Here is an 11,587-nt window from a genome sequence, read left to right as displayed (position 1 = left end):
AGGAAAATCTTACAGAATTAAACGATGAAGTACTACACGCCCCCCCGTCACCACCCATTTTATACTTATGTAATACTTTTTTAAGCTTTACCATGCGTACCGAATTTTGTTGTTTACAGGTTGGTAAAACATAACGGATCCGGATAAGTGCACCTGATGTGGGGATTGAAACCATGACAGCCAATACATTATCATTGCCCCCTACTCATCCGATGGTTGCTGATTCCGAACCATATACACTTTAAAAGGACTGAACACCAGATGGTCCAAATCGAAAAATTAAGCATTAGCTCAAAACAAGCCTAGCCGAATCAACAACAACAACTAGTATGAGACTGATAATATATCATTTAACGCGATTAAAAGATTATTTCGTCGCCGTCTCAGTGGTGTTTACTCGTTTAAAAATAATACGCTATGTTTTCCCCGTTTAAAATGAGCATATTAAGCATGTGAAAGTCACATGATAAGTACAGATACATAAACAAATAGTTTTAGATTTACATGGATTAACATGGTTGACAAACCAAGCGAATGTCCAGTTGGAAAAAAATGCAAAAAATAAAACATGTCGTTTGTTAGTAAGATTCCATGCGTTGTGCACAACCATAAATTTTATTTTAGTTTTTGACAATTGTTGACAATTGTCTCTTTTTCTTGCAATGGTATTATCTGGTGTCCAATCCCATTAATAAGGGATTCTGTGAAATAATTGCTTTCAAACAATTGTGAGCTGCATGGTGTATTAATACTGTAGTTGAATGACTTCCATCCCCTTACTGTATTAAGAAATAAAGGATGAACACACATTTGAAAACCACATCATAAGTTCTTAGGGGGTGGGGGGGTGCATTTTGAATGCAAATTCAAATGCAAAACGTGTTTTAAAAATACACAATATATTCGTTTTACATTTTATTTCGAAATCCATGATACATGACGATCAACTCCTTCTTATAAAAATCAGAATTTATAACAAAACATATAACCATTTAATAACTGTCCATCTAAAATTTGATATTAGTATACTACTGTTTTATATTTAGTAATCACATATAAAATCAAATCCCCAGATCGAAATTGATGATTATCGTAAAATAAAGAAAAGAAATGAGAATACATAAAATTAGAGTACAGTTCCACCATCAAATTAATTTGTACACGAGTTATCTAACATTTCTGAGAGTTATAACATGTTATCAAAATATACCTATTGCAAACACAAATCTGTTTTAATGAATGAATATTTCTAAATGTTATCAAAGTTTTCTCGTCATTCCTTTCAGATAAAAATATGGAATGTATGTTTCAAATACGCAATGATTTAAAACGAATAGTGATGGGTATTATTGTTCAAAATGGCAAATATTGTTAAAGTATATTTTCTGGATCAGCAATTGAAATTAAATGTTTTAATTATCACATTTCTTTACGAAACGATTCACGTGAATGTATCAATTTCGAGGCACTATTTTTCACTTCTTCAATGTACAATTTTTCTCAGTTTGGTGCTTACTGAATGCGTCATAAATAAATACGCACTGTATATCTTAAACTGATTTCATTGACCATTTGGGGGTTGGAATTTCAAGTCACGGCCTATTAATATCTTTCATATGGTATGGATATCAGATAACAACAAAAACAACTTAGATTGGAAACTCTGCAGGAGACCAAAGGTTGCTTGAAATAAAACAATAATTTAGTTGAAAGTTCTTACGGTTTTAAATTATATCATTCAAATGACATTGATAGATTTTGCGTTTTTATACAAAAGAAGTTTACATTAACATGATCACTGTAGTCAAAGTTAATAAATCATATAAAAATTGTTTAAAGAGTGTCGCCGTGTGCTTAATTATATACACTTTAACGATTACAAAACTGTGAAGTCCTATTCTTCCATTCCATGAGCTTATACAGGTGTAAGCTTAGTTATCTTTAAATGAACAGTTTCAGACGATTATCGTTACAAAACGATAAATGAAACATTTATACAAGAGCAAATTTCGCAAATGCGTATTAAACAGTATCGACTGGATAACTTACAAGTTGGACGCCTATATGAGTTATAATGATCTTATTCACGATTGAGGCTATCGCTACACGTGGGTTTGTTCCGTTACCGAATTAATGCCGTTTTGTTCTGTTTTAGAGCTGACCAATTTCATTGGCATCCATCCGGGCCGCTTCTTTGGACAAAACCTACAGAATGTTGCGACAAATGTTACTCTAAACTGCCGTGACATAGTGCAGTACAGAACAAAGTTAATAGCATTGTTACTAAGAGCCATTATGTCAAAAATATCTCCCAAAGGCAAATACACTTGGTAGAAAAAATTGTCACTGATCAGAGTTAGTATTGTCAGTATTCCTTGTGGCAGTTCAGTGATGAAGAAAAGTACGACGATGGCCAGGAGCATACCGGTGGTTCGGTTGTGTTCACCGTGCCGGTCTGACTCTTCACGACGACCCTGGTTCCGGAGACGCATCCGTTTCTTGTAGGCAGTGTGCATGGCCGTCATGAGCAAAACTGTCAATAGTGTAAGCAAAATACTGGGGACGATTTTAAAGATAGTTGCTTGTATCATTTTGTTAATCATGTCAACATGGTCAAAGGCACCTCCGCGTCTGTACGAAATAGTGTAACAAATATCAAAATGTGTTCTATTAGTATTGGCATTTTTGTTATATGGTGCGAAGTTATTTATGATGATATTGGGTATACACAATACAATGATAACGCATATAATCACAGCGACACACTGTTTTGCTCTAGGTACAGAGCAATGTTGTCTTCCAGTCGTTGGAAACCAGATGCAAATGAATCGAAATGTTGCTAATGTTATAGTCAACCAGATAGCTGCTGAATGGCACACAACGCTGAAACTGGCATGAAATAAAAGATATATAATCCATCCATAGCCTCTTGTTTTGGGAAATTCCAAATCACTGTCTTTGAATATGTAGAAGTGCATGGCGAAAGGGAAATAGTCCAACATGGTAAACAGATCAGCTACAGCAAGCCAAGTCAAAATTATATTTGTAGAGCTAATCATATTTGGTCTGGTAAGAACTACAATATTTGCTATATTTGCTAAAAATCCAAACATACATACACACGCACTGATGTAGCCATGTACCATAGCATAACCTATCGATAACTCCATCAGTCCCGACGGCTGAACGTTCAGTATGCCGTCAGCAGAAGTTACGTTCACGTTGGGAACCATTGCTCTCGGGTTTTTGCCGTGTATGTAAATTCCAATGCAATTAATATAACAGTTTATCAAGTTTATTGCTTCAAAGTATTTGAAGTGTCGCTCAAAAAAACTGTCCTAAAACGGAGCAATTGTTGTTAAACTAAGCAACTTATCACAAATGACCATCCGTCCGTTAAATTGAAGCAGTATTTATCGATTGTCTTTGTGTTTCGGTCGTATTCCCATATCAAGATTTGGTACAAACTGCGAATAGAAAATTAACGAGCACTCGCACGCTGTTTCAATGTATATTTAGTCCTTCCAAGAATTACATTGTTTTTTCTCGAGCTTCGTTTCAGATTGTCATTTATAGTCGAATATTGTGAGCTGTTTACGTCCATTTAATTTTGACACGTTTTCTAGATCATTAAACATTTTAAGGCTGCGTTTCCACTGGAACTACTAAGCAAGTCACTGATTATCTGTTTCTCCAAATTTATGTTCACAAGGATCAGCTTGGGAAATTTAATTGTAACATTCCGTCAGAACATTTATCATTTGTCGTTGTTTAAAGAAAATGTTAATATTTAATGAAATTCTTAGCAATATTCTCAACTGTTTGGCCAGAGTCGTTTAGCGTTAAGTAAATGAGAGCCGTGTGAAATGAGGCAGCGATTGATTTTGTAGTCAACGTCCTGACGATCTATTTTATTGGATTCAATGAATCACAGATACTCGCATGACCTGAAATAAACATAACCTTAAAAATGTGAGTCATTTTACATTGAATATTCCCATGCAAAGTATTATAATCAAAGCGTTATAATTGTGTATAGCCATGTGGAATCTTTTCATGCATAGTACCATCAACAAAGTTATATATTAAATGAAGGTTTGTTTTCAAATTTGACTGATTTCGAAGTACTTAGAATTGTTTCGTACATCACATGGTTTAAACAAAACTCGACTAAAGGCTGAATTCTCCATCGAACTTCGTGGTGAACTAACGGAGAAGTCGGTTAAAATACCTCATAAAAATGCGATTTTCGAAACCTAGGTGCTGTAATTTCATCAAATGAAACAAACTTGATATTGCACAAAACCATGATTCAAACAAAAGTAAGCTGTATATAACAATCACATCTACATGTTTCGTATTCAACATGTCAATCTTCAAAACTATTATTTTAATTGTTTCTTAAAATATACCTATTCAATTTTATAGATTAAAACCATTGAATAATTCTACAATGCACGGGGTAGTTCTTGTGTCGTATAAGCAAACTAATATTCTTAGACAAACAAGGTCACCTTGTCTCACTGAACTCAGAATAAGACTAACTGGCAGCCAAACAAAAGACACACAAGACTTACAGAAAAAAATAGTTTTCATTAATTCCTTATTTATACATAATAAACATTTCAATATAATTTTCTAATGGTGTGCCCATCTTGTCTGCGTGTGTCATCAATAAGTTACAATTAACATAACTGGTGGTAATCTTTGCTGTCATCTTCACAGATGCCAAATATAAACACTTTAAGATGTGTATACTATCATAAAAACGCTAATGACACTCCATAAAACCATTTCCAAATCATAACTTCGGCAATCCTCGATTAAAAGCCTAATGTACATGGTGATAATGACGTATCACATTATGCTGTTATTCACCGTTATACAATTTACTATGCCTAACAATGCTCACTTTTAATGTAAAATAAGGCCTAAAACTTAATCACCGATCCAAAAAGTGGTTATATGAACTTAAAAATGTAACATGAATTGCTCTTTTCTTCTAGAAAGCTTCTCTCGTAACTTAAATGTATTTTATTGCTTCGTCTGACGTGAAAATATACAAAACGAGCATAATAAAAGTAGTCAGCAAGATATTGTTGAAAACGAGTGTAAAATATAGCACGGTAAGGAAAACGCTTCGATTCGATTCTTGTCCCTGCAGTTTTATTGTTTACAACTTTCAAACACGTGCGCAATACTAATTGGAAATAAGGCACCGCAAATATTAACACAGAGGAAGTCACAAGGTAATAGGCAGTAGATTTATTTGCAGAGCTTCCGATTTGGTTGATAATTGCCCCTGTGGGAAGAATAATTACCGAAGGGCCTTGGTTATACTATTAATATTTTGAAAGATTTAAGAATGAAGTTATCTGAGCCTGAGTCTGCAATTAAGACTCAAGAAGTGATATGGCCTCAGAAGTCAAACATTTAAACGTCACACACGTTATGCCCAACATACACTCAATGAGCGAGACGCAAAGTCACACACAAAGATAGACTAATGATGACTTAAATAGTTTATTTTGGTACATATTGCTGTAAATATTTTCGACTTGTCAGCGAGGGCTTTGGCATTCCTACTAAACGAGTAATTCAAAAGTAGATTTTAAGCAAATCTATATCCCTTTAATTATCTTATTATTCTTTTTCGTGACAGCTTCTTTCTGAAAAAAACCCTACTATTCATTTTAAAAGTTCATACATATAGCCTTGAAGTACGACGATTTTATCGTATATATCGAACTTAGATGCGCATGAACCTTTCATATTAGAAGCCTGATGAAAATTAATTATCGTGAACAAACACATTGAAAGATGAGATATACGAATTTTCTCTGACAAACAGGATTTTCTATGAAATGAATCCGACTTTGATATTCAAGACAATCCCGTTTCTGAAGAAAACCTAATTGTTGACAATAAAAACGGCGGATCCTATCAAATTAATCATTCAAAGTGTATTTAATCTGGTCGTATAAGGAATCTTTAAGTAGATTTAAGTTGTTAAATATGAAGAATACAATCACACTGCTATTAACTAGAGATTCTTATGCTAATGATTCATTAAAACCTATTCACAAAAATGAATACTTCTTAAAAATGTAATAAAAATAGATTGTTGTTATATGTGAATTTGCATAAATCTTGGATTTATTTCATTGAATGCAACTTCAATGTTTTTACTTTAACATTACAGTCAATTGGTAAATGTTTGTTTATTATCAATGTAAATGTACATACTTATTTAAAAAACTTGTTGATCATATAATTTGCAACTCAACAACAACGTACTTAAACCATCTGTACATATCAAAGCGAACCAATGGTACTTTCTTTACGAAAGCTGCGTCTAGAAATGTTCTATATGATATGTTCGGAGTAAAACTGAATGATAATTTACACCTTACAGACTTAAACGTCGCCTTTGAAGGGATGTGTGAAATACGGTACCTCGTTAGCGCAAAAGTGCCAAACAATATGCCACATAAGACAAATTGACATTTTACTTCACTTTTACTAGCGTTCACTTGTGCCATTTTGTTCAGTTTGATGGACAATTTTCAGCGTAAACAGTACAATTTAATACTGGATAGGGAACGATTTTTGCGGATGCTTCTTATGAATACTCTGTCTTGTTTGACTTTTTGTTCGTTTTGGCTTTGTCATCTGGTGAGCCAGACGTATTAATTATCTTTCCTGACTAATTTTACATTTTAACTGTTGAGGTAATTATTGTATTTCCATTTCAATTACGTAGAATAAGACCATTTATTAAGTAAGACAATAACGTCTGCACATACTATCAAAGTCTTCGAAATTTGATGATTTTTCAGATACTTGGAAACTACAGGGATTTGTAAATCCAAGTAATGTTTGTTCTTGGCTTTGGTAAGACAGCGATGTCACCGACTGGTTATGTCAACTATGTTATCGACAGTACTTTGAAGGAAAAACGATTATAAATGCCTTTAATATGATCAAGCTTATTGTTTGTCCAAAAAAGTAAGTAGCTAAAATGATATGAAAAATGCGCCATGCAAATTGTTTTCATAGTAGAGTTTTAATTGATTAAACTCAATAAATATATTTTAAGAAATAATTAAATTAATAGTTTAAAGGGTTGACAATTTGAGGATCATGTTGAAGACGAAACACATTTATGTTTGATGGAGCTTACTTTTGTTTGAATCATGATTGAAAGCAACACACCATATTGTTGTTTTATTCGACGTATTACCGCCTTTATTTTCGAAAATTGAATATTTTATCAGATATTTTTATTAACCGACTGCTTCTATACCTCAACATGATGTTCGTACGGGAATCCAGCATTTAGTCGAGGTTTGTTTGAATAATGTGATGTATGAAACAATTCTAAGTAATTTGAAATCAGTATAATTTGAAAACAAAAATTCATTTATAAAGCTTTGTTGATGATACTTAACATTGAAAGATTTCACATGGCTGGACTCACATTTTAATGTTATGTTTATTTCATTACACATCTTGTCATATAACAATTTATGTAAGAGGTATTGATTTGTATATCTATTGACTGTATATTAGTCGGAAAACATGTGGACATATCATTGGCTTACGTAAATGTTGCTATAGTTTTATGCTGCAATTTTATAGTATTGTTTGTGTTCTTACATTCTTAAGTATTAAATTGTTTTATTTGTTTGAAAAGAAGTTAGACATAAAAATAATATTTGGGTTAATATTTTTAAAGAAGCCTGCCTGCCTTCCAGCTTGCCTGTTTGACATATTTTCAGGTACAGCATAAACTATGAAAATACTCAACTAAATTTCAGTTGCCCTTGAAATTTTATCTCTTTATCGTCAAAAGCATTTAATTTTTGAAATCATTATGTTATTAACGCACAAGAGATAGTTTTCACTGCCGCTCTGTTATCTTCTCATCAAACATGTATCCAGTTACCAGGTTGTAAGACATCTTAATTAGTTAATTAGAAAGAAAAAAACGTTGATAGCTTATTTTGAATACATTGATGAACATCTCAGGTTTCCAAATGCATTTGTTAGATTTGACCAATAATTCGTTTTATTAATACCGTGCAAACAGAAATACGGCAAAAAAGGACATAGACTACACTTAGACTAATTTAATGATTCTAAGCAGACAATATCAATAACACACCAATCTACCAAAGTTAAGCACGGAGACAATAAGGTCCCGCGAAATGCTTAGTTATAGCAATGTATATATATTTAACCGAACATTATAGGCAGAACCATCCCTCAAACGTGTTTGATTATACAATGGTGAAAGGTCAACCAGCATTACTATACTCTTGTTTGATTGCAGAATGATGACAGTTAAAAAAGCACAACTAGGCTGAGTATACACTAGTTCGATAACACAAAGGCCACAAGTCAACGAGCATCACTATTCTTTTGTTTGAGCACACAGTTAGGACATGTTAACCAGCATTACTATGCTGAGTAAAATATAGTTTGATAAAACAAATGTGTAATGTCAATAATAATTATTAAACTCTAGTTTTATAACACAAATGCGACAGTTCAACTAGCTTTACTAAAGTATAGTTCTATAGCACCATGCTCATAATGCCAGATCAACTAGCCTTACTGTACTAAAAATGACAGGTAAACTAGCCTAACTGTAGTCTTGCTTGATCGTACAAAGGTGACGGTTAACAAGCTTTATTTTATATCCATCATGAATCCACACGCAATACATATCGCAAAATATGGAAGTCCGTATTCCACTCCAGTGCAATACGGCCGTATTTAACTCTTGCGACGTCACGTCATAACAAGTATCGTTGCGCGATGTTAGAATGACTTCATAAAACAAATAAGTGCGTCGTTAACTTCCCGGATCAAAACACAGTACTCTTAACCCTATTCTATTATAACCTAGTTTCATTGCACAAAGTTAACTGGTCGACTAGCATTAATATACGAAGGTGTTTTGCACAAATGAAACAGGTCATCTAGCCCCACTATACAAACATTGACAATTCAATCCGGGATTTTTTTTCCTTTAACTGTTGCAATTCCATTATCAAAGACACCACATGTTATATCCGTCTGAAGTTTGGGCAGTATTCAATATTTCATTGAGTATGTAATGGAAGTGTTGACATGATAGGAAATAAGGTTAGGCAATCTAAAATACGGATTTTTTTTATTTACATTAAGACTTGTTTTAGATAAATACAGGTCTATCAAGTGCAATAAATATTTTATTTTAGAAATTCATTTTTAGTGTTACATTGGAATCCGTTTAAAAACAGAATTGCTATTTAAAATCACGTGAATATATACATAAACGAACAAAAAAGAGGTCAAAAGTTGGCAAGTTACTGTTGTATACCGGAACAAAATACGGTTAGGGAAAGTCTTTGATTCTTGTCTTTTCGCAACAATTTCATAGTCTACAACTTTCAAACACGTGCTCAATACTACTATAAAGTAAGGCATTGCAAATAAGAACTCGGAAGAAATCACACGGCGATAGGGAGTACTTTTATTAACCGAACACAGATTTGGTTGAAAATTGCTCAAGTGGAAAACATAATTGCCTAAGGGCTTTAGTTTTATTATAAATATTTTGAAACAATAAGCAATGATGTTTTCTTAACCTGGATCTGCAACTCAGACTGAAGACGTAAGTGAAAACGGCCCCATATTTAAACGTCGCAAGCTAAATGCTTACTAGATATTCAATGAGAAACACAAACATCACCCCAAAAAATAATTAAATAAAAATAAAACAACAACAAAAGAAACGAGATAGACAATTCATGATCATATCTTTGTTAAAACATGTCGGGGTTAAAGCCTCGAACTGTCAGCGAGGACTTTTGCATTCCTAATTTAAGTGTATTTTAAAATTAGTTCTTAATCGATAATAATGATCCCTCGAATTGTTTTACTATTTCTGTTCGTGATAGCTACGGTATGTTATTATCTACTAGTCAACATAAAATATCAATCGTTTAGCATTATAGTACGGTTTCAGTCTCGTAAAAATGGACCTAAGATGGGCATGAACCGTCTATATTTGAGGCTTCATGCTAATTGATCAAAGGAAACAAACATATTTAAAGATGAGTTTAATCTGACTTAATAAGATTTTCTTTGAGATGAATCCGACTTCGATATTCAAGACAATCCCGTTTCTGAATAAAATTTAATTGGCATGAAAACGAAAGATTTCATCAAATTATTCATTTAAAGTTTGTTAAAGGAATCACTAATTAATTCAAAATGCCAAAATGCAACACCAAAGTTGATTAATATGAAGAATGCACTCACACTGGTATTAACTGGGTATGTTTGTGCAAAAGTTTTAAAAATCATAATCAAAGAAAAGAGTGCTTGCATACATCAGGGATTCGTTTTGTTTTAATGCCAATGTGTTTTGGCTTTAAAATTACTTTTAATTGGTAACGGTTTGTTTAGGTATCAATGTAAAGGTACATACTTATCTAAAAAGGTATTTGATCAAAGGATTTGCAAACACGAAAACAACGTACTTAAACCTTCTGTTCATTTCAATAGGAACCAATGGTATTTTCTGTAGGAGCGCTGGAATTTTTAAGTATGATATGTTCTAGCTTATACTGGATGATATTTGACAACGAACAGGTTTAAACGTCGCCTTTGAAGAGAGTTGTGAATTACGGTTTCTTGTTTGCGGTAAAAGCGGCATAAAATATGCCACATACGACAAATTGGCCTTTTACTTGACTTTTACTAGAGTTTACTGGTGCCGTTGTGTTCTGTTTGATGGAACATTTTCAGCTCAATTTTTTGTACAGATAAAAAGCCGGATACTGATCTCGTTGTACTAATTCTTTTTACGAATACGCTGTCGTGTTTCGTTTTGGCTTTGTTATATGGTCAGCTGGTATTAATTGTATTTTACCTGACTAGTTTTGCATACTACTGAGTCTCTGATAATGACGTACGAAAGGGTTGACCTTTATTTGAATTTAGTATAGAACATCTTCATATACTATCAAACTCTTTGAAATTGAATGATTACTCAGATTCTTAGAAACTAAAGGGATTTGTATATCAAGGTAAAGTGTTTTCAAGGCTTTGGTAACACATTGACGTCACCTACTGGGTATGTAAACGATGTTATCGACTGTACTTTGAGAAAAATGTAGTGTCAATACCTATGTATGATCACGGTTATTGTTTGTCCAAAAAAAGTAAGAAACTGAAACGATATAAGAAATACACCATGCATTGTTTAATCATATTAAGGTTTTTATCTATTAAACTTAATACTTTTAGAGACCATTCCACGCCGTGAATAGTTTTAAAAGATGAAAAATTGAGGATGATGTTGAATACGAAACACGTTCATGTGTTTGTTATATGGAGCTGACTTTTGTTTGAATCATGGTTGTATTCCACAACAAGTTGATGTTTCATTCGACGAAATTAAGTTTCTTTCGAAAATTGCATTTTCTATCAGATATTTTTATTTACCGACTGCTTCTATATTTCACCTTGAAGTTTGATTGAGAATCCAACATTTAACTGACTTTTGTTTGAATCATGTGAAAATTCTTTG

General features: G+C 33.0%; 1 protein-coding gene across 1 annotated transcript; it reads right to left on the bottom strand.

The window, feature by feature from the left end:
* Positions 1-2,102: 2,102 nt before the first annotated feature.
* Positions 2,103-3,233, bottom strand: LOC128210566 (G-protein coupled receptor dmsr-1-like). Its single transcript, XM_052914917.1, has one exon. The coding sequence runs from the start codon at positions 3,231-3,233 to the stop codon at positions 2,103-2,105; it is 1,131 nt and encodes a 376-aa protein (XP_052770877.1).
* Between the last annotated feature and the right edge of the window lie 8,354 nt (positions 3,234-11,587).

Source organism: Mya arenaria, chromosome 12, assembly GCF_026914265.1.
Source record: "Mya arenaria isolate MELC-2E11 chromosome 12, ASM2691426v1".
Lineage (NCBI taxonomy): Eukaryota > Metazoa > Mollusca > Bivalvia > Myida > Myidae > Mya > Mya arenaria.
This window is presented reverse-complemented; position numbering and strand designations above follow the sequence as displayed.

Bases quoted from the DNA above. Each gene is read 5' to 3' on its own strand.
- LOC128210566 (XM_052914917.1), bottom strand. From the start codon at position 3,233: ATGGTTCCCAACGTGAACGTAACTTCTGCTGACGGCATACTGAACGTT.